The sequence below is a fragment of the Rousettus aegyptiacus genome, unplaced genomic scaffold (genome assembly GCF_014176215.1).
Source record: "Rousettus aegyptiacus isolate mRouAeg1 unplaced genomic scaffold, mRouAeg1.p scaffold_m13_p_9, whole genome shotgun sequence".
NCBI lineage: Eukaryota > Metazoa > Chordata > Mammalia > Chiroptera > Pteropodidae > Rousettus > Rousettus aegyptiacus.
In genome coordinates this window covers 104,499,233-104,523,166 of record NW_023416312.1, presented here as the reverse complement: position 1 = coordinate 104,523,166, position 23,934 = coordinate 104,499,233, and the positions used below count along the sequence as shown (strand labels likewise).

Genomic DNA, 23,934 nt, shown 5'->3' with positions numbered 1-23,934 from the left:
GAATCTAAACCTCTCATTTGACAGCTAATGCAGGTTGCTCTGTATCAGTTGAGAATAGTTTCTGCCCTATGTGTAGTATCCTCCTGTGGGGAGAGAAAGAAGTATGTCTCTTTTCTGCTTCTATAAAATTTTCTGTATCTCTCATGGAATCAGAAGAGGAGAATTTAGCAAAAATTATACTGTCGTTTTCTAAATTAACACGCTTTGAGTTATGTCATTTCCATGGTGAGTTTAAAAATAACTTATGTTTACAAACAGGAGATTATATGTGAGATTTTTTTACTTATCAGTGTTTAGCCTTTACTCCGGTTACATAGGAATATCTATCACCAGAGGTCTTCTAATAAGTAAAGGAAAGAATGAAGGAAATAAAAGTGTATTTCTGTGCACAAATATTAATGGTTCAGTATATGTGTCCAAGGGAAATTTATATCAGTTTTAATGCTACCTAATGTTCATTCCTTTCTTTTCCCTTCTGTTCTCAGCCTGGGACCTTGAGAATTTTATAATATTATGAGAGTGAGTGTGATTTAGGGAAAGATTACAGAGCTAGCAGTGGAAAATCTGTTGCTAATCAACTTTGTGACTTTGTGTCACTCACCTAACTACTGCGTACTGGGATGTCCTCATCTGAAAAATAGGTGCAGTATTATCTGTGTCACAAGCTCGTAATGAAGATAACATAGGTAACATAATAGTACTTTGAAAAGTTAAAGGTATTATATAATCATGGACTACAATAAAATTATTAACTATAAGACTGCTTATACTCACCACCTGTTTTAATGGAAAATGGAATGTATTAGCACCATCTTGTGGAAATATACCAAATTGTATAATAGCAATTTTAATACGATACTTTGGTGTAATTAACACTTCAGAGCTGCAAGAATCCTTACAGATCCTATAGTTCAGTGATTTAGAAACTGTGTTCTGTGGTGCCCCATGGTTCTGCCAGAAGAACCTTGGAATCTCCTTTAAGAGGAAGACGAGGCTTACCCACAGTTCTCTAAGATCCCCACCGTGCTCCAGTGAGGTTAGGCTCTCATCACTTTCCTGTGTACTGTGTGACCTTGGAAGATTTTGCTTTCAAAAATGATTTTCCTGCTTATAGTATGAACATGATGGCTATACATCAACTACATTTTGTACAAATAGAGAAATGGGAATTGAGAGAGATGAAGAGGTTTATACAAGGGCACACAGCTGTGGCACTAGATCTCCATTGTTTCAGGAATAGTCTTTTTCCAAAGGCCGGTAATGACATCCCCTCTTCGATTCCTGAGTTTAGTAATTTGAATTTTCTCTGTCCTTTTCTTGGTCAGTCCAGCTAAAGGTTTGTCAGTTTGTTGGATCTTTTCAAAGCACCAACTTTTGGTTTTCTTGTTTTTTCTCTGTTGCTTTTTAGTTATCTATCTCATCTGTTTCCACTGTAATCTTTATGACTTTTTCCCTCTGTGCTTACTTTAGGTTTAGTTTGCTCTCTTTTTCATTTTTCTAAGGTGGAACGTTGAGATCTTTCTTTCTTTTTTAATATTGTTATTTACAGCTGTAGAATTTTGCTTCAGTTCCATCCCATAAGTTTTGGTATGTGTTTTCCACATCATTCAGCACAAGATATTTTTAAATTTCACTTGTGTTTTATTCTTTAACCTATTGTTTATTTAAGAGTGTGTTGTTTAGTTTCCACATAACTTCTGTTCCTTCTTGATTTCTAATTTAATTCCATGTAGATGGAGAACATACTTTGTGTGATTTCAGTCCTCTTAAGTCTACTGAGGCTTTTTAAGGCCAAGAATATTCTATTCTGGAAAATGTTTTATGTGCACTTGAGAAGAAAGTATAGTCTAATATTATTGGGTGGAGTGTGATATAAATGTTTGTTAGGTTAGTAGGTTTATAGTATTGGTCAAGTCTTCTGTAACCTTTTTGATTCTCTGCCTACGTCTGTATATTTTTAAAAGTGGGATATTGAAGTCCCCAACTATCATTGTTATTTGAATAATGTATCTCTTCACTCAGTTTTGTCAACTTTTGCTTCATGCATTTTGGGTCTTCGTTGTTAGGTCCATATGTTTGTAATTGTTATACCTTCCTGATGGATTTACCCTTTTAGCATTATTAAAAAATCCCTCTTTATCTTGTAACATCTTTGTCTTGAAGTCTGTTTTGTCTGATATTAGTATAGCCACTCTAGTGCTCTTATGGTAGCTGTTTAAATGGTATAGTTTCTTTCGTTCCTTTACTTTCAGCCTCTTTATATCTTTGAATCTAAAATGTGTCTCTTGTTGACAACAAATAGTTGGATCTTGTTTTTTTAATCCAGTTTGAAAATCCCTGCCATTTTATTGAATTGTTTAATCCATTCATATTTAATATTAATGTTATTGTTGGATTTATACCTGACTTTTTGCTTTTTGTTTTCTGTATGTCTCATGAAAAATTTCCCCTCTTTGCTTTCTTTACTACTTCCTTTTGTCTTAAGTGGATATTTTTTGAAAATGAATTTTATTTTTTATTGTGGTAATACAATATAACATAAAATATGCTATTTTAATCATTTTAAGCATACAGTTTGGTGGCATTAATCACATTCAGTGTTATGTAATCATCATCATTATCTATTTCCAAACTTTTTTGTCACCCAAACAGAAATTCTGTAACTTTTAAACATTATCTCTGCCCCCGCTTCCAACCACCAGTAACCTCTAATCCACTTTCTGTCTCTCTGAATTTGCCTATTCTAGATACTTCATGAAGTGGAATCACACGATATGTGTTCTTTTATGTCTGGCTTATTTTACTAGCCTACTATTTTCAAGGTTGTTCCATGTTGTGGCATATATGAGAACATCATTTCTTTCTTTTTACTAATTTATTGTGGTAAAATACATGTAGCATAAAGTTTGCCATTTTAACTATTTTGAAGTGTGTGGCTTTAGGTACATTTTTAATGTTGTGTAACCGTCACCACTGCTCATTTCCAGAATGTTTTCATCATCCCAAACTAATTCCGTGCCTATTAAACAGTTAACTCCCCAGCCTCCACTCTTCTCAGCCCTTGGCAACCACTTATTCTACTTTCTGTCTATGTCTTTGCATATTCTAGGTTCCTCAAATAAGTAGAGCCATACAATAGTTGTCCTTTTATTTCTGGCTTATTTTGCTTGGCATAATGTTTTCAAGGTTCATTCATGTCGTAGCAATATTTCATTGTATTTTGTGGGTAAATAATATTCTGTTTTAGGGAGTTACCACATTTTGTTTACCCATTCATTGGCTGATGATCATTTCAGTTGTTTCCTTCTTTTTTGCTGTTGTGAATAATGCCATTGTGAACACTGGTATATAAGTAGCTGCTTGAGTCCCTGCTTTCAGTTCTTTTGTGTATATACCTAGTAGGAGAATTGCTGGTTCTTAAATGGTTGTTTTATAATATACCATTTACATTTCTTTAACAGTTAAAAAATTACATATTATTTGAGTTATTTTACTTGTGGTTGTTCTAAGGCTTACAATATACATCTTGATTTATTAGAAGTTACTTCAGATTTATACTAACTTTATTCCAGTAAAAACTTTACTTTGATGTAATTCCATTCCCTTTTCTCTTTTTTGATATTATTATATTCCCTTTTCTTTTTGTTATTATTATATGTGTTATGTGTATATATGTTTAAAAACTCAACAATACATGGTTATAATTAGTGCCTTATATACTCTTAATGTATTTTTTTAAAAATGAGAGAAAAAAAGCAGAGCGCAAATATATTTATAGACTTTCTGGTATATTACTGTCTTATCATTCTTTTTGGTTTTCTTTATTTGCTTCTGTAGATTTGAGTTAACATCTGGTATCATTTCCTTACTCTAATTATAACTTCATTTGCACCACTTTGTACCGTTAGTGTCAAACATGCCACATACGTATTGTTCTAACAGCAACATTTTATGGTTTTTTATTTTATCTTATTTTTATAGGTTTTAATGTAGTTGCTTTTTAAATAAGAAAGGAAAGAAGAAGAAATAGATAATCAGTACTGTGTTTTATAATTATCTACGTAATTACTTTACTAACACTCTTTTCATATGAATTCAGATTATTGTCTTGCTTTCAGCCTGGAGAATGTTCTTTTGTATTTTTTGTATGGCAGATTGGGTGGCAATGAATTCTCTCAGTTTTCGTTTATCTGGGAATGTATTTATTTAGTCTTCATTTTGGAAATTAGTTTTTCCAGGTACAGGATTCCTAGTTAACAGTTTTTTTTTCTCTTTAAGCACTTCGATTACATCATCCCTGCCTTATGACCCCCACTGTTTCCGATGAGGAGTGAGCTGGTAATCTTATTGTTGTTCCCTTTTACATGGCGAACCGTATTTCTCTTACTGCTTCTGCGATTTTCTGTTTATCTTTGACTTTCAGTAGTTTGGTCACAATGTGTCTGGGTGTGGATTTTTTTGTATTATTTTACTTGGAGCCCATTTTGCTTCTTAGATGTGTAGATTATTATTTTTCATCAAATTTGGGAAGTTTTCAACCATTATTTCTTTGAATATATTTTCTATCCCTTTCTCATTTCTCTCTTTCTGGTACTCTCATTTTGCATATATTAGTGTGTGTAATGATATCCCATATTTCTCTCGGGCTATGTTCTTTTTTCCCCTTTTTAAAATTTATTGGGGTAATATTGGTTAATAAAATTATATAGGTTTCAAGTGTACAATTCAATAATACATCATCTGTATAGTACATTGTGTGTTCACCGCCCAAAGTCAAATCTTCTGTCACCATATATTTGACCCCTTTTTACCCTCATCTACCTCCTCTTTTTTTCGTTTTTGTTCTTCAGATTTGCACAATCACTATCAATCTATCTTCAAATGTGTTTATTCTTTTCTTGCTTGCTCAAATCTACTGTTGAGCCTCTCTAGTGAATTTTTTATTGCAGTTAATGTACTTTTCAACTTCATATTTTCCATTTGGTTCTTTTTTATAATTTCTCTCACTTAATTGATATACTCTTACACTGCATTTGATGAATCATTGTTATCATACCTTCCTTTACTTCTTTAATCATGGTTTCTCATAGTTCTTTGAACATATTTATAATAGCTGCTTTGAAATATTTTTCTGCTAAGTGCAATATCTGGGACCTCCGAAAGGCAGTTTCTAGTGTCTGTTCTTTTTCCTTTGTATGAGCCACACTTTACTGTTTTCTTGTATGTCTTGTAATATTTTGTTGAAAATTACACATTTTGCATAATATATCGTAACAAGTTTGGTTATCGATCCCTCCCCCTCTTTGGAACTTACTGTTCTTTCTGTTGTTTGGTCATTTGGCCACTCGATTTGACTAATTCTATGAAGTCTATTTTTCCCCACACAGTCTGTGACCTCTTATGTTCCTGTTCAGAGTTTTTCCCTTTGTTTTTGTCTTTTCGTGGCTTTCTAGGGTTCACTCCTGCATCTACGGAAGCCACTTATAGGTCAAAGATTGCATTTAAGTCCACCTCGCCAGTTAGATTTCCACCTTGTCCACAGTTCAGTGAATTTATAACTTCGGCCAGAGGCTAGGAGCTAGCAGGTTTTCTCTCTGGTCATGCCTGAAAGGGTAGTCTTGAGCATGTTCACAGTCTCTAAGAACTCCCCAAGTATGAGTGTGATTTGATATTTTTTAGAGCAGTTTTAGGTTTACAACATAATTGAGAGGAAGGTGCAGAATTTTCTCACATGCTCAATACCCGCACACATATTTAGCCTCCTCCATAATCAGCAAAACTCATTAAAATGGTTTCTTTCTCCAAAGATCTTCTTTTTAATATTGCTTGTAAGATTGGTCTACTGGCAACAAATTCCCTCAAAAGGAAAAAGTCTTTATTTCTCCTTCACTTTTGAATGATATTTTCACAGCGTACAGAATTTTAGGTTAGTGGTATTTTTCTCAACACTTAAAATATTTCACTCTGCTCTCATCTTGCATAGTTTCTGAGAAGTCGGGTGTAATTTTTATCTCCGCATCCTTATAGATAAGATGTTTACCCCCTATGGCTTGTTTCAGGATTTTTTTTTCTTTATATTTGATTTTCTGTAATTTGAAAATGATATGTCTAAGTGTAATTTTATTGGCATTTATCTTGCTTGATGTTCCCTAAGTTTCCTGGATATGCACTTAGGTATTGGATATTAATTTGGTGGAAATTCTCAGTCATTATTTTTTCAAGTATTGCTTCTGTTCCTTTCTCACATTTTTTCCCTTTCTGTTATTTCTGTTTTACTTATGTTACACCTTTTGTAGCTATCCCACGGTCCTTGGATATTCTGTTGTTTTGTTTCAACCTTTGTTTTCTTTGCCTTTCTGTTTTCAGTGATTATGTTGATATATTTTCTAGCTCATAGAATCTTCCTTATCCATGTCCAGTTTATTAAAAAGCCCATCAGAGACATTCTTCACGTCTGTTACAATGATTTTCATCTCTAGTATTTATTTTTGGTTCTTTCTTAGGATTTCCATCTCTTTGCTTACATTGGTCATCTATCTCCTCTATCCATTAGAGCCCTTAGAATAAGTAACCATAGTCATTTTAAATTCTCAGCCTGATGATTCTAACAGCTCTTCCATGTCTGGTGCTGATGCTTGCTCTGTCCCTTTGAATTGTTTTTGCCTTTTGATGTGCCTTGTAAATTTTCTTCATAGGTGGACATGATGCACTGAGTGAAAGGAATTATTGTAAGTAAGATCTTCTTAGTGCAATGGTTAGGTTTGTAGGGAGTGGAGGAATTCTGTAGCCCTATGATTAGTTCTCAGTCCTTTTGATGAGACTATGCCTCTGAACTGTGAATTTCACAACTGTTTCTCAGTTTTTTTCTCCCATTTTAGGTGGTGCAGAATGGCTACAGTAGGGTAGGGGTGAGTATTTCTTTTCCCTATGTCAGTTAGGCTTGGTTAATACCCCAGGAGGTTAGGCTTGGGGTAACTAGTTTCCTCTGAGGACAAGTCTTACTAAGATAAATAGATTGCTCTGAGGTTTGAAATAGTTTCTTTTAGCCTCCTCTCCTGCCAAAAAGCCAGGAGGATTCTTCTCCTGATATTTGCTATGGGAATCCAGTGGAGCCTCTTGTAAGTCTATCTGAGAATATTGTGGGTGCCCCCCTAAGACTATATTCCTTTGGAGTTTTTAACTCTCAGACTTGTCCACACTGTGCTTCCAGTGATCTCTGTTTTGAAGTTCATGATTTCCTCTTCTGGCACTGGTTTCCTGGGAAGTTTCTGCTCTTGAGTTTCTCCTGTGGTAAGCCACAACTCCTTGTGCTTGCTTGCCTGTATCTCTGGTCTTTGTGGAAGTAGTTTGCCCTGTGTCTTCCCCTCTCTTATGGATCCAAGAAGAGTTGCTGGTTTTTTATGCTCAGCTTTTCACTTGTTGTTAGGATGGGATAGTGACTTCCAAGCTTCTTACACATGGAACCAAAAACCAGAAGTATGATTTGGTTTTTCATTTTTAAGTGTGGCTTCTTTACTATTGTAAACCAAAATTAATTTTAGACCACAAGAAAGAATAAAAGGCATCTACGTGAGTAAAAAGGTGCTGCAGCCTCGGAGACAGGTTCAGGTAGCAACTTAGATTGCATTCCACCAAGACAAAGGGGAGGCCTCCTTTTACACCGAAAGTTCCCACCCAGATTCTCAATTAGGTCTGTTTTATGTAAACGAGGTATCTAAATTGTGCAGTTCTGATTGACCAGGGCAGGTCTCAGTTTGTTGGTAGAAAGATGAAACCAGGGCTTCCTGGCAGTGGTCGACTCAGAGGGCATTAACAAACAGGACATCTGAGGCTCTTCTGGGTAGACATAGTATGTGAGAAGGCTGCTAGGCTCTTATTCTTTATGAGATTTGGGCCCTCAGCTGACCATGAGGAACCCATTTCAGAGGATAAATTCCTTTTTGGAGTTCACATCAAATGAATCTTCTTGGGGGTTCACACCATCACCCCTGGATCAGAGTAGCTTAATTTTCAGGTGTTTGGTAAGAAGTTCTCCTGAAGCCATTTGAGCCATTCAGGCTCAAGGCTCTTTGCTGATGGATCTGCACCTTTCTCGAGGAGCACTTTTCAGTTGACCCCACATCATTCTCTGATTTCTCCTGAGTGGGTGCAGCCTAACACGTAGGCTTAACCTTCCATTCCCTCAGGGGTGAGTGGGAGCCCAGGCTTGTTCTTGCTGTCTTGTTCCCCTCTGTGAATCTTCTGGCTCTTTGCTGTTTCATTTGTTGCCACTGTGATCTGGAGCTCCCAGTCCCCTTTTAAATGATCACGGTCAAGATCTCTATTGTTTCTAACAGTGCCCTTAGACAGGCACTTCTCCCTCTGTGTTCCAGGTAAACTCAATCCCCTCGGGCTATGGTGCCAAGTTCTTCTTCCTTATTGCCTATTCTCCTCTGGGCAGAACGTCTGTGCCACACTACTGGAGTCGGGGGCGGGAGCATGGAATGCTTTTCCTGGAGTGACACCCTGCCCTCAGAGTGGGTGTTAAAGAGTCGGTAGCCTGTGATCTTATTAGCATGTCGTCCTGGTGTGGAAACTCTGCCTAATGAGCCAGTCTGGGTGAAGGTAATGACGGGCCTAGTATCTATCTATCTATCTATCTATCTATCTATCTATCTATCTATCTATATCTATCACACCTCCAGCACCTGGTCTTCCTAGGTGGTCTCCCATCCAAGCGCTAACCAGGCCTGACCCTGCTTGGCTTCTGAGATCAGACATCGGGCTTGTTCAGAGTGGTAAGACCATAGACCACGTACTGTGATTGCACTGGGACGCTAACCCAGGACCTTCCACGTGTAAAGCAGACGTGCTATTCGCTGCACTATGGAACCACATCCAAGTATTCTTTTTTTTAAAGCATGTGATTTGATTTGATTATTAGTTTCAAATATACAGTACATTGGTTAAACATTTATATAGTTTATGAAACTATCCCCCTGATTACTCTTTCTCTCCTCTGCCTCTCTACACAGCCATTATATTACTGCTGACTGCATTCCCTATGCCATGCTCCCCATCCTCGTGACCCTCTACTACTAATTTGTACTTCTTGAACTCTTCACTCCAAACTCCTTTCCCTCTGTCCATTACCAAATTGTCCACTGTATTTGCGAGTCTGTTTTTGATTAGTTTGTTCTTTTTGTTCCTTAGATTCCACATATAATTGAAATTATATGGTTTTATCTTTCTCTGAGTTATTTTGCTCACCATAATAACCTCTAATATCATTGCAAATGGTAGGATTTCATTTTTTTATGTTTGAGTAATATTCCATTGTATACATGAACCATAACTTCTTTACTTAGTCATCTGTCTGTTGATGGGCACTTAGGTTGCTTCCATATCTTGGCTATTGTAAATTGTGCTGCCATGACATAGGGGTGCATAGAGCTTTACAAACTATTGTTTTGGTTTTCTTTGGATAAATACCCAGAAGTACAATTTCTAGGTCAAAAAGTATATCCATTTTTAATTTTTAGAGGAACCTCCAGACTGTTTTCCATAGTGGCTGTACCCATTTACAATCCCACCAACAGTGCACGAGGGTTCTCTTTTCTCTACATCTTTGCCAATACTTGTTGTTTTGATTTATTGATGATGGCTCTTCTGACAGGTGTGAGGTGATATCTCTTTGTGGTTTTAATTTGCATTTATCTGATGATTAGTGACCTTATGATTAGTGGGTATTTTTTCATATGTCTGTTGACCATCTATATCTCCTCTTTGAAAAAATGTCTGTTCAGGTCTTCTGCCCATTTTTTAATTGGACTGTTTTTTTTTGTTGTCATCGTTGTCATTGAGTTGTACGAATTCTTTATATATTTTGGATATTAACCCCTCATCAGATGTATTGTAAGCGAAAATCTTCTCCCATTCAGTTGGTTGTCTTTTCGTTTTGTTGCTCATTTCCTTTGCTGTGCACAAACTTTTAGTTTGATGTAATCCCATTTGTTTTTTTCTTTCGTTTCACTTGCCTGAGGAGATATATCCAAAAAGAAATTACTAGTAGTAGTATCGGAGAGATTACTGCCTATAGAACTTTAATGGTTTCAGGTCTTCTATTTAAGTCTTTAATCCATTTTGAGTCAATTCTTGTATATGGTTTAAGAAGGTGATTGAGTTTCATTTTTTTTTGCATTTCTTTATCCAATTTGCCCAACATCATTTATTGAAGAGACTGTCTTTACCCCATTGTATATTCTTAACTCCTTTGTCATATATTAAATGAACATATACATGTGCATTTATTTCTGGGCCATCTGTTCTGTTCTGTTGATCCATGTATCTGTTTTTATGCCAGTACCGTGCTGTTTTGATTACTGTAGCCTTGTAGTATAGTGTGATATCAGGTACTGTGATACCTCCAGCTTTGTTCTTCTTTTTCAAGATAGCTGTGGGTATTTGGGATCTTTTATGGTTCCACATAAATTTAGTATTTGTTCTAGCTCCGTAAAAAATTCCATGGCATTTTGATAGGGATTGCATTGAATTTATAGATTGCTTTGGGTGGTATGGACATTTTAATGATGGTGATTCTTGCTACCCATGAGCACAGTATATGCTTCCATTTATTTGTATCGTCCTCAATTTCTTTTTTCAGTGATTTATAATTTTCTGAGAACAGGTCTTATACTTCCTTGGTTAATTCGATTCCTAGATATTTTATTGTTTTTGATGTAATCGTAGATGGATTCCCCCCCCCTAATTTCTCTTTCTGAAAGTTCATCATTGGTGTGTAAAATGCAACTAACTTCTTAATGTTAATTTTGTGTCTTTCTACTTTACTGAATTCACTGATCAGTTCTAACAGGTTTTTTTTTGTATGTATGTGGAATCTTTAGGGTTTATCCCTTGTATATAGTGTCATGTCATCTGCAAATAATGACAATTTTACTTCTTTCCTATTTGGATGCCTTTTATTTTTCTTTCTTGTCTGATTGCTGTGGCTAGGACTTCTAATACCATGGTGAATAAAAGTGATAAAAGTGGCCATCCTTATCTTGTTCCTGATCTTAAGGAAAACACTTCTAGCTTTCCCCATTGAGTATGATATTAGTGTGGGTTTGTCATATATGGCCTAAATTATGTTTGAGTATGTTCCTTCTATTCCCACTTCGCTGAGAATTTTGATCATATATGGATGCTGGATTTTGTCAAATGCTTTTTCTGCATCTATTGATATGATGATATGGTTTTTATCTTTTCAATTTGTTAATGTGGTATATTACATTAATTGACTTGTGGGTATCGTACCAACCTTGCATCCCAGGAATAAATCCAACTTGATCATGATGTATGATATTTTTACTGTATTCGTGAATTTGGTTTGCTAATATTTTGATGAGGATTTTTGCATCAATGCTCATAAGAGATATTGGCCTATGGTTTTCTTTTTTTGTAATGTGTTTGTAATGGTTTTGGAATCAAGGTAATGGTGGCCTCATAAAAGGAGTTAGGGAGCCTTCCCTCTTCTTGAATATTTTGGAATAGTTTAAGAAGAATAGGCATTAATTCTTTGAATGTTTGATAAAATTCTCCTATGAATCATCTGGTCCAGGGCTTCTGTACTTTGGGAGTTATTTGACTATTGATTTGATATCGTTGGTGGTAATTGGTCAGTTCAGATATTCTGTTTCTTCTTGACTCAGTCTGGAGAGATGGTATGTTTCTAGGAATGTATCCATTTCTTCCAGATCGTTCTGTTTGTTGGTGTATAATTGTTGCTGCATTTTCTTAGGATCCCTTGTATTTCTGTGGAGTCCATAGTTGCTTCTCTTTCATTTCTGATTTTATTTATTTGAGTCCACTCTTTTTTCCTTGATTAGTCAGGTTAAGGGTTTATCAATTTTGTTTATCCTTTCAAAGAAGCTCTTGGTCTTGTTAATTTTTTGTATTATTTTTCTAGACTTTATTTCATTGAATTCTGCTCTGATCTTTATTATTTCCTTCTTTCTAGTCATTTTTGGCTTTGTTTGCTGTTCTTTTTCTAGTTTTTTTAAAGTGTAAGTTTATCTTGTTTATTTGAACTTTTTCTTGTTTCTTGAGGTAAGCCTGTATTGCTATGAATTTCCCTTTTAGGACTCTTTTTACTGTGTCCCATCGATTTTGGGTCATGTTTTTATTTTCATTTGTCTCTAGGTATATTTTGATTTTTTTCTGTTATCTCATTGTTAATCCATTCATTGTTTAGTAGCATGTTATTTAGCTTCCACGTGTTTGCATATTTTTCAGTTTTTTTTCTTGTAGTTGATTTCTGGTTTCATACCATTGTGACTGGAGAAAACGGTTGCTATGATTTCAGTTTTTGTTGGGGCCTTATATTCTTAATCTTTCACACTTGGGGCAGAGTCCTTCCTCTAAGAGTGATAGCTGGGTGGGGAAAGGAAGACCCAGTTCTTCCATTGTACCTGCCCAGAATAACACTTCCAAACAGCACAGGCCTAGGGAAGATGAGAAAGACTGGCAGCCTGCCCCTCCCAAGGTGAAACGATAGCCTGGGAGTATATGAACTGGAGGCAGAGTGAATTCCCACCTTCTGCACAGCACCCATCTGGAGTAGTTCTCGTCACATGGAGCCAGTGTGCATAGCAGCAGGTGCGGGTAGGAGGTAAGAGCTCAAATGCCACACACATTCACTGTTTTTACTGAGATTCAGTTGATTTTTTATAATAAATATTTTTCCATTTGCTGTATACCCTTAGGATAGTTTACAGAGACTTTAAATGGTCATTTATTTTTATGATTTTTCCAGGAAAATAGCTTTTTCACTCACTGGAGAGAGGGTTCAAGAACTCCATATACCACTGTTACAAAAGTCTCATCCTCATTGACTTTTTAAAAAACTAGATGTAGAAGGTTTAATGTACCAAAGGAGACCTCTGTGTGATAGGGCTTACAACGACTAGGCCAGAATTATAGTATCCTTGATAGCAAGTTGAAAACTCAGTTTGCTAGTTCTGGGTCTTTTAGAGTTTTTAAACGAGAAATATTTCAGAGTAATGTTTTCAATTTAGTTCAGTTCACTGAGATTTTATTGACAATCCTCCCTTGGAACACCAATTTTATGGTGAGTGATCTTTGTTTTGCTTTTTAAGTATTAGGTTTTGAAATCCTGAGGCTCATATTAATATTTTATTTGTGGTTATCAGCATGTCCCATAGATACATGGTTTGGTAATTAAAGCAGAAAACTGAAAGTCAAATTTCTTTACTCCCTAGCCCCTCACTCTCATTTTCAATACTAATTTAGGAAATATTAGAAATCACTTAACTGCTAAATTGGTTCTTTCAGCTACAAAATGGAACTAAAAGTGCTTCACAAGGGTGTTTTGAAGCTCAACAAATATTGCTAAACATTTGTTTCTGTGAAAACTCCTGTATTTGTTTTATTTTTTAAAATACATTTATGTTACTTAGACTTTAAAATGTACCCATTAAGAGCTTGTACATACTAGTTTAATGGAAAATAGCAATAATATAATTATAGTGTTGATTTATTTGATATACATCCTGAGGAAATTGTGTTTTTTTCTTTATGGTTAGAAAGTATTGCTTTATACAAATGATTTTCTTATATTAATCACCTAACAATCTTTTGTAGAAAAAAAGAAAAGTTGGAATAAAGTATAATTATACCATGTCTTCTTAGTAATACATAATCTTGAAAAAATATAATTTGAATTGGATACTTATACATATATATTTTTCCCTTTTAAATTATAGCCAAAGTTATGATATTGGGAAGATGGAAAAGAGTTCTGCCGAACCAGAAATGCTAGTAAGTATCATGTTAAATATTGCACAAGTAGGTTCAGAATATATAGTTTATGTTATCGTCGCAAAATTATAGTAGTCTATCCTCCCATTTGTGAGAAGATTGTCTATTGGGCATGTCATTTAATATCTCAGTGTATTAGTTACTGTAAAATTGATATACTAATAGAATCTATCCTATGGGTAGATTTTTGTATCCATGAATTAATGTATGTAAAGTGCTTAAACATTGTTTAGCTATATTAGTTTTAGCTTTTAGTATTGCATGTTGAAAAATTCTAGGTATTCCCCTAACCATCCAGATAGATCGTGCTTGGTATGGGAGTTAATTTTAATATTTAGTCAAGAAAAATGTGATTATGTAATCAAATCTGATATAAAACTAATTTGATACATGCCATAGCAAAATGAAATTTGTTTGAACATCCATTACTGAATATATATATGCATATATATGTATGTATATATGTATGTATGTATGTATGTATTAATGTATACATACCTGTGTGTGTATGTGTGTGTTCAATGGTTACAGAATTTCAGTTTTATGAGATTAAAAGAGTTCTGGAAATGAATGGTGGCGATGGTGGCATGACAATGTGAATGTACTTAACTCTACTGAGCCATACACTTAAAAATGGTCAAGACAGTCAATTTTATTTTATGTGTAGTTTATCACAATTAAAAATAATAAAAAATGTATTGTGATAGTGTGACAGAAGGGGATGTTATATAGAAATGAGAATAAACGATCCATAAGAATTGCAACAAATATGGATGTTGTGACATACGATGTGGACTAAAGAAAGCAAGTTATAAAGGGGGACATACTGCGTGATTCCGTGAATGTGTCAGGAGCAGGTAGAACTGAGGCATGATGCTGGAAAGTCAGGCGCTTGGTCGTGCTGGTTGGAATAGTGTGTGGACAGGGGCCCGAGGGGAGCCCATCGTCAGTGTTCAGTTTCTTGGTTTCCGTGTCGTTGACATCCATGTGTTCGCTTTATGCCACCATGGGGCTGTGCTCTGCAGATTTGCACTTTTTTTGTATTTTATACTTCAATTAAAATTTCAAAAATTGATTTCAAAATTGAGTACAAGTGAAACAATTTGGGAAAAATTAGCGATAAACCGTGTGGTTTACCGATCCGAAGTAAGTTTGTAGACAAGGGCACACAGAAGGGAGAGCCTGTCAGGGTTGACGAGACTAGTTGGAGAAGCCTCTAGTAGGTTGCTCCTGACAAGTAGATGAGGTCCGTGCCGTAAAAGGGAGGGTCTGGATGAGATGTCTGGAGGAGGAAGTGAGCATGGAAGATAGGCTTTAAGTCTGACCAAAATGTAATATACAAAAAAAAAGAAGTGTCATATTTATATTGTGAAGTATAGAGAGGGAAGATTATGAAGTACTTTATGAAATAGCTTTTCCTTTTTTTTTTTGGTTTTCAGTATTTTATTAAAGTGTAGTTGGTGAAGTAGTTTTTCTTCCATGCCAGCGGTATTTCGTTGTGGTATAATTTATATATACTAAATGGTACAATTTTAATTGTACAGTCTGATGAATTTTAATATATCTATGCAGTCTTGTGACAATCCACAGATAAAATTACGGAACTTCCTATCACCCTCAAAATTTCTCTTGGTTCAGTTAATAGCTGTTCCAACCCCAGAATAACACCACTATTCTGACTTTTTTTGCTATAAATTATTTTCAGCATTTCTAGAACTTTGCATAAATGGAATTATACAGTATGTACTGTTTTACGTCTCCCTTCTTTTGCTTAGCACAATAGTTTTGAGATTCATCCACTTCGTTAGAGTTTTTTTTCCTGATTGTTTGACCCTTTTACTATTATGAAACAGTTGCAGTGTTTCTCAGAGATACTATATTTACTCCATAAAAGTCCTCTGGGGCAGTTTATAAGTTGAGAGTTATTCCACAATAATAATGATATTAAGTACATTATATATGCCTGTCTTGATCCATCTTAGCTTTTAAATTAAAAACTCAGAAGATACCCTAAATGTCTTTTTTCTAGTTTTGTAGAGCCTTAATATGCTTAACATAGTTTTTTAAGGTTAGATCATCACCCTTACCTGGTCCTCCTATATTTAGAGGCAGATTCTTCATTGAAATAGGGATCCTTTTTTCAAAATGTGAATCTGTGGTTAAATATGTATACCCTGAGTAGAGTTACTGTTATTCCCCTTATCAGTGGAGACCTGGCTGGAGAAACTGGCTCAATTCAGCAATACGTTATTGATTTTAAAACTCAGCTGAGTTGGGAGAAATCTCTCTAGGAAAGTATATCTGTGCCTACTGAAATGGTGGTGTGTATCCCCTGGTCCAATTGCTTGATCTCAACTAAAATGTAAAGTGTGAGAGAAGGATTGTGTCTTTCTATTTATCGGTTTTGATGGAGAGTTAACACAGTGCCACCTATACCGTAGGTAGTAAGATGATTAAATTAAATGTTGTTGTGCCTTAGCCTTAGTTTCCTTTATTTTTAAAGTGGGGTTGATAAAGTACTTTAATGCTAAAAAATTGTTAAGAAAATAATTATATTGACACAATTATATTAAATTTAAGTAAGCTACTACTGTAAAATCCTCAGACAGTATTTAGTGTGGGTAGCATAATGAAGAGAGATATCCCAAGACTATGTGGTTACTTAAGGAAATGCTATTTCATAGTGATGACTTCTGTTTGAGAAGATGCCTGCCACTGTCTGAGTGCTGCTCAGCTATTGTACTGCAATTTAACCCTCAGCTGTGTGCTTTTTCTTGTTTTTAATTACAGGCTAAAGTTCTGCGGTTACTAGCCAATGTTTATTTGGATTGGAATGACAGAGACTATTACAACAAGGCTCTCAGTACTATAGATCTAGCAAACAAGGTATGAGAGGTTTTTTTTTTACTTTTGAATACTAGCTTAATGAATTTTTTAAAGCATCAATTCACATTTGGAAATCTAGTTTAGACATTTGCTTTAGTATTCCTAGTTTTTTTTTTAAAGAATGGATTGTTACAGTCTTTTGCAGCAAAGAAAGGAAAAATTAAAATATACCTTACTGACAACAGAAAAAAAATTATTTTGAGTGAAACAGAAAGGCTTCTCTCTCCACTGTGAGTTTTTATGATAAAGGAGGAAATGAAGATAAAACAGGCAGATAATGGAATTTAGTTTTAACAATGATTTTCTTTTCATGCTCATATATAAATGGGGACATGCATATATACATATGCATGCACATGCATACATACCTCTGCACTCCTGGACAAGGGACACTAATAGTCAGGCTGATGACCATTTAAAAAAAAAGATTTCAGTCAGCCTACAGCCATGCTACCCTGAACAAGTCTACAGCCATGCTACCCTGGACAAGCCTGATCCCGTCTGATCTCAGAAGCTAAGCAGGTTTGGGCCTGATTAGTACTTGGATGGGAGACCACCTAGGAAGACCAGGTGCTGTAGGCGTAAAAAACAGAAACATAAAGGGTTGTAAGCTGACGAGGTCCTTGCAGTCTGTGAGGTTAACCAAGGGTTGCCTCGCCTAAAAAAAAAAGAAAGAAACTGGTTAAAAAGAGATTCAATCAGGATCAATAAGTTTTACTCAATAAGGCAATTAAATATACCGATACATTTTAGGTAGAATATTTTCAACATGATTAGAAGCATGAAATTGAATTATAGTTCAACTTACCAGAAAATATAATTTCCCAAACAGACCATTTACTTGAATTATATATTTATGAAATTTATGCCATGTGGATGGTGTTCTTCAATGTTGAAAAACTTTAACATAAAAGTTTTTAAAATATAAAAATATTAATAGACATGAACATTTTAGAAAGTTGCAAGAATAAGAATGCTTCAAAGAATACCTACATACACTTTGCCCAGATTCACCCGTTGATTTTTAAAATAATCGATGTTGCAACTTCGTTGGACTCATTTATTTAATTTTAAATTTTTAAAATAGAAAAAAATTTCAATTATAGTAGTCATACAATATTAGATTAGTTTTAGGTGTACAATGTAGTGACTCGTGAAGTGGTCACCCCAGTAAGTCTCATAACCATGCTGAACTCGTTTCTTAGCCTTAATAAGATTTTTATCAGATTCCTTAGGATTTTCAACATATAAAATCATTTCATCTGCAAATAGACATAGGTTTACTTCTTCCTTCCAATCTAGATGCCTCTTATCTCTTTTTCTTTCCTAATTGACCTGGCAAGAACATCCATTACAGTATTGAGTAGAAATGGCAAGAATGGACATCCTTGTCTTGTTCCAGATTAGTATTTCACCATTAAAGTATGGCATTAGTTGTGGGTTTTCTGTAGATGCCCTTTATTAGGTTGAAGAAGTTCCCCTCCTATTTCCAGTTTTTTGAATGTCGATACAACTACTTTGGATAACGATTTGACATTACTTGATAAATTTGAACCACCCAGCAACCTCACTCCTAGTTATATACTTTGTAGAAATGTTCTAGCATTTATGTACTAGAAGTGTATAGAAAGCTGATGCCAGGATTATTCATAATATCAATTGGGTTGAAAGCAACTCAAGATGTCCCAAGTAGAACAGGTAGATAAGTTGTGATGTCATAGAATGGAACACTGTAGAGGACTCATTCTCACACTTCGGCTTGCTTAAATGTTAATGAGAACGTCTGTCAAAACACAGTTTTCTTATTACCTTACTAAACAGGTACTGGAATTTATGTTGAAATGGAAACTTTTCATAATGCAAACCAGTAATAATGATTTTACACTTTTTCCTAAAACAACACACACACACACAATTTATTTCCTCGGCCCCACCCCCAGAGTTTCTGATCAGTAGGTTTGGGATGGGGCCTGCATTTCTCACGGGTTTCTAAGTGATGCTAAAGCAGGGAATACTCTTAGAGGACCACACTACACAGTAATGGAAACATATAAATTAATTTTGTGCACTGACATGAATGAATCTTAAAATTGTGGTATTGACTGAAAGAAATAAGTCACAGAAGAATTTATGTACAGTATGATTCTGTTTGAATGAATTTCAAATGTAAGCAAACCAAATAGTATATAGAGTATTTATAAGGAAGAGCAAGGGAATTACTGCACAAAATTCAAGGTGTCATTTACCTCTGTGGGGAAGTGAGGAGGATTCTCATGGGCAAGAGTACACCAGAGTCCTCTAATGTGCTGGTAGTGTTCTGCCTCTTAACTGATGTGGGGAGAACAAGGTGTTTGTCTTATCATTACTTCACAGTAAAGAAAAAATGGAAAAGTCATCTTTAGAGCTGGTAGGAGACCTGGACAGTGTAATGATAGGCGGGCCAAAGATAGAAAGAGCTTCAAAGAAGGCAGCATGTTATAGTGGAAAGATTATGGCCTTTAGAGTCAGAGAGATTCGAATTCAAATTTTAGCTCTGACACTTACCGACCGTGTGAGCATGGGTAAGTTACTCCATCTGGGCTTGGGTTCCTCATCTGCAAAGCAATACTCATGGTGCTTGCCTTGAAAATTTGTTATACCTGGATCCTGTTTTCCAGTAGCTGGTAATAAAAAAAAAGAGTGACTAACAGCAGCGAGAAAAATTAGATGAGACAAGGAAATTGACGGTAGGGAGAAAGCTGATGGATTTACTAGATACTTAGTTGTGAATTCTGAAAGTGTAGTTTCAAGAGACAGTAAGGATGGACGCTACAGTGCAAACGTTTATAGAGAGGAATAGGTGATGATGATACAACAAAAGCCAAGTATTGTTCATTTTCTGGAGTTGTTTGGTAATGAAATCAAAGAGAAAAACAGAATGCTAACTTGTCTGAGTCTTGACTCAAGTTCAGCAGCTCCTGCCAAACCTGCAAGACCTGCACATCCCTGAAAGATGAGCAGGAATCGAACCTAAGACGTATTTCGACATGGCCATCAGGAAAATTAGTAATGCAAGAAATTACAATTACGATTTGCAACCTCAGTTTATTATTTTTTTGTATTACTATCACCTATATTTACAAAACATTTTAATACTAGTGCTGACTTTCCCTAACTTTCCGTTCTTAAGGCATCTCACACATGAATAGCTATAACCATTTTTAGAGTTTGGGTCTAATGAGAACAATGTTCATGTAAAGGCTAAATGACTTTGTAGAGAGAAGATTTCTGTTCTGAGGGCCCACACTGCATGTTTAATCTCACCCAGCTGTTTAAAGATGTACCCTGTCAGGCAAAAGTGAAACCCGGCAAGAGATCACAGATGGCTTCAAGCCAGCTTACAAGGACTTGCAGAAACCATTCTGAGTACATTGTTATGAATAGTGATTGTGACAGGCGGATCCTGTTTCTGTTTCATTCAACTATTGTTTGCAAAATAACTTGGCTGTTACTAAAATCTCAAAAGAAAAGATTCTAATTGATGTTTGGGTTTTTATTTACTGAGACAAGATATGACCTTACATTCACACAATTTAGGTATTGACTTTGCCATTAAATGCTTGCCATGGGGTGGAAATGTTTGCATGTTCTTTTTTTTTGTATTTCATTTAGATTGAATAAAATAATTAGAAAATATCCTCAGGGATAGACCAGATGTTATGATTTGATCTTTTATAATTTTGATTTGCTTTGATCATGAGTCATCCTGCTGTGGTTGAATAAAACTGATGATTACTGGAGAATTGTCTTTGACAGTCCACAGTTCTAATATTATTCTGATTTATTTGTTTAAAATAGGAACATTTAAACCCAGCTGGGCTTCACTTAAAGATGAAAATCCTCTTGATGGGCGAAACAGTTAATGAAGAACTCTTTGGAGGTATCTCTGTGTGTGAAGAGCACACAATTTTGAAATATTACCACCAATTTGTTGCATGTAAGGTCTTTTGTAGTATAATTTGAGGATAACGGAGAATGAAACTGATCACATAGGAAGGGAAGAAGAAGAGAAAAAGAGAGAATAGTAGCTAATTTAATCGGTAGTAAAAACAAGCTGAATAAAAGCTATCGGTTTTCTTTCAGTCTAGCAGAGAATTGCAGCTGTCCAACCCTTCTGAAGTTGTCTGTTACTATGAAGAAAGATTACCTATTGATTGAAAAAGCCTCATAACGCTGTGCTTTTTATATTACTTGTATAAACATTGCTATTTTTCAAAATTCTCAAGGGACTAGAGTGTACAGCTCACAAAGTAAAACATCCTGCTGTACAGCTGTGGGTCATTTGGTAGGTTACTTAACTTCTCTGTGCCTCAGTTTCTTCACCTTCAAAAGAGATATAATAGTGTCTCTCTCACTGTGTTCTGAGGACCCGTCAAGAAAATATGCATAAAGTGCTTACTACCATACCTGGTGCACAGTGTGCAGTAATATTATCGTAGTTACTACTATTACTGTTGTTACTGCTGTATAGTTGTATTAAGTGAGGCAAAAAACCTCTATGCGTGCTGGCCTCTTAACAGTATTTTAGTTAGTCATAAAAATAACTTACTCTCAATTCTCTTAATCTATACATGCTTTTTGTTTTTTACTGTATAAAAATATAGTTGTATTATAGAGCTGCTTTATTTTTACTATATAAAATTATACGTTAGTATAATAACTGATTATCCAATAAATAACAGTTTGTAAAAAGGACAATAACCAAATTTGAAAGCAGCTCTACATTTATGCTAATTTCATACTGCTGAAACGTTCTGTAACCTCTAGAATCTTAAGCAATTGCTTAGAGACCTCAGAAGCTGCAATGTAGAAGATTCTGCGTCTCTAGGTAACAGTATCATTGCGGTATGTGCAGATTGAACAATGCTAGGAACTGGGAAGACAACTGCACCTTTCTTACACTAGGGAAATAATGAGACCAACTAAGCGATTAAAGGACCAAGCTTCTTCGAACTAATCCAATGTGTGAAGACTAAAGAGGTTGTTGGAGTTACCGGGTTTGAAGTGGATTAATTTTGGATAGATTTCCCCATTACGTTTTTTATCAAAATGTAGATCAAAAGCACAGTTTAAAGTGAAATTGTTCTTTATTCCAGATTGTTTTGTTTTTACTTAACTCAATCTAGATACTCTCAATCTTCAGAGTAATGAAGTTGCAGTGTCAGATTACAAATTAGGAAACTTGTTTGAATCTAAATTTTCTATAGTTTAGAATAATAAAATTATCTTTTAGTTTGTTGTATTGAGAGAATATATGAAACTTATATTTATTATATTTTTATTTTTTTGCTAGTGAAAGTACTTTGTTCTTAGAATGGTCAACCTAACTGCTGGCATTAGAATTTCACTGGTATTTTTGTTGTAGAAAAAGTCGAAATTAAATGATTATAAATTTTTTTTTAATTATGGAAGGGTAGCATATGCCTATCAAGGAAATTTTTGGTAAATACTAAAAATATCCACAGTCCATCCTCTGTGATCTGAGCTCCTGACAGCAGGGATTTTGTGTTTCGTGCACTGCTGGATTCCCAGCACCAAGCACAGTTCTGGCTCTACAGCGCACCCCCAGAGTAAATGTCTTTTTTATTGTGATTATAGTCGACACTGCTTTTAATATCTTTGTTTGTGAACATTTCCCCATGTTTATTTCAGATAGCTTTTCAGAAGTATAATTTCTGAAGCGAAGAGAATAATAATAGTAATAATAGCAGCTGTCATTTATTGAATGCTTATTAAGTACTAGGAGCTTTGCTATTTACTTTACAGGCATTATCTTATGTAACCCTCTCAGTAACCCGAAGAGATTGGTCATGTAGTCCTCATTTTACAGATGACAGAACTAAGGTACAGAAAATCTAAGTAACCTGCCTATGGCCATACAGGTAGCAAGCGGTTTCAAATATGGGTCTGTCTGACTTCAGACCTTAAGCTTTTAGCCACCGTGTTCTTCTCGTGTAGTGTGTTACCAAATTGCTTTTCAAAAGGATCCTACCGGCTTACTTTGCCATTCATTTAAGAGTGCCTGTTTCACTGCACTCTTTCTAGCATTGGATATTATTCTTCATAAAGAGATTTCGATAAATTGCTTGGCAAGACATGGTATATGGCAAACGTTTAGGAAGATTTTGAATGGAGAAAAATTACTGAAAATAGCTTAAGCTTCCTCAAATATGAAACTGATATAATTATTTCATTTTTTTCTTTGTTAGTTGGCATGGAAATACTACATCTCAACATGCCTTTAGACTTCTGTCTGCACATTGCCAAACTGCTGATTGACTATGAAAGGTACAGAAGAATTGATTTTATTTTCTCTAAAGACTGACATTTTTCTAAGGTTTCCACAAGCGCATGTTGAATATATATCTGTGTCTATGTATCATGTATCTCCATTTATATTCACAGAGCACAGTGTTTGCCATTGTGCTGATCAAATTAGACGATGGAACAGCTTGTCTAATGATTTAAATGATCAATTGTCAGGGTAATTTTAAAATTTTTGTTACATTTAAAAAAAATAATAGGAAAAAGGAATCAGATAGTGTGGCTTTATGAAACAGGAGTAAGACTAAGTTACCTACAGGCCAGTGTCCGGTGGAACAGGAAGGTGTAAGCAAGTACAGTTCTGCAAGCGATATGCCTCTCTCTCACTATCTTCATGGGTCATAAATATCAAGGGGACCTTAAGGTACTTGCAGACCTTTTAGTGGTTATCAGACATCAGCGTGCCTCAGAGTTACTGGGGAGCAAACACTTGAAAAGATGCTCGACTTTGTCAACCAGCAGGGAAGTACAAGTCAAAACTACAATAAGAAACCACGTTGCCCCCACTAGGATGATTGTGATAAAAAAGACAGACATAAGAAAATACTGGCAAGGATGTGGAATAATTGGAACCCTCATACACTGCTGACGAGAATGTAAAATGGTGCAGCCACTATGGAAACGGTCTGTTAGTTCCTCAATAAGTTAAATAGAGTTATGTAGCATATGAGCCAGCAATTTCACTCCCAAGTTAAACTAGAAATACACGTCCATACAAACACTTATATAGGAATCTCGTAGCAGCATTATTTTGAATACTCAAATGTGGAATCAACCAAAATGTCTATCAACTGATGAATAGATAAACAAAGTGTGGTATTGTTACCCATATCATAGAATATTATTTGGCAGTGAAAAGAAACAGTA

At 35.3% G+C, this 23,934-nt stretch overlaps 1 protein-coding gene and 1 non-coding gene across 2 annotated transcripts in view; both read left to right on the top strand.

The window, feature by feature from the left end:
- The window catches only part of TEX11 (testis expressed 11), a 143,160-nt gene that overhangs the window by 47,541 nt on the left and 71,685 nt on the right, over positions 1–23,934 (top strand). Inside the window, exons 9-12 of the mRNA XM_016132609.1 lie at positions 13,764–13,818; positions 16,609–16,704; positions 20,542–20,623; positions 22,953–23,031. Coding sequence (XP_015988095.1) covers positions 13,764–13,818; positions 16,609–16,704; positions 20,542–20,623; positions 22,953–23,031 — 312 coding nt within the window. The remainder of the gene's footprint in view (positions 1–13,763; positions 13,819–16,608; positions 16,705–20,541; positions 20,624–22,952; positions 23,032–23,934) is intronic.
- On the top strand, positions 17,168–17,286 carry LOC118608271. Its single transcript, XR_004952982.1, has one exon. It is a non-coding gene; the product is annotated as a 5S ribosomal RNA (ribosomal RNA).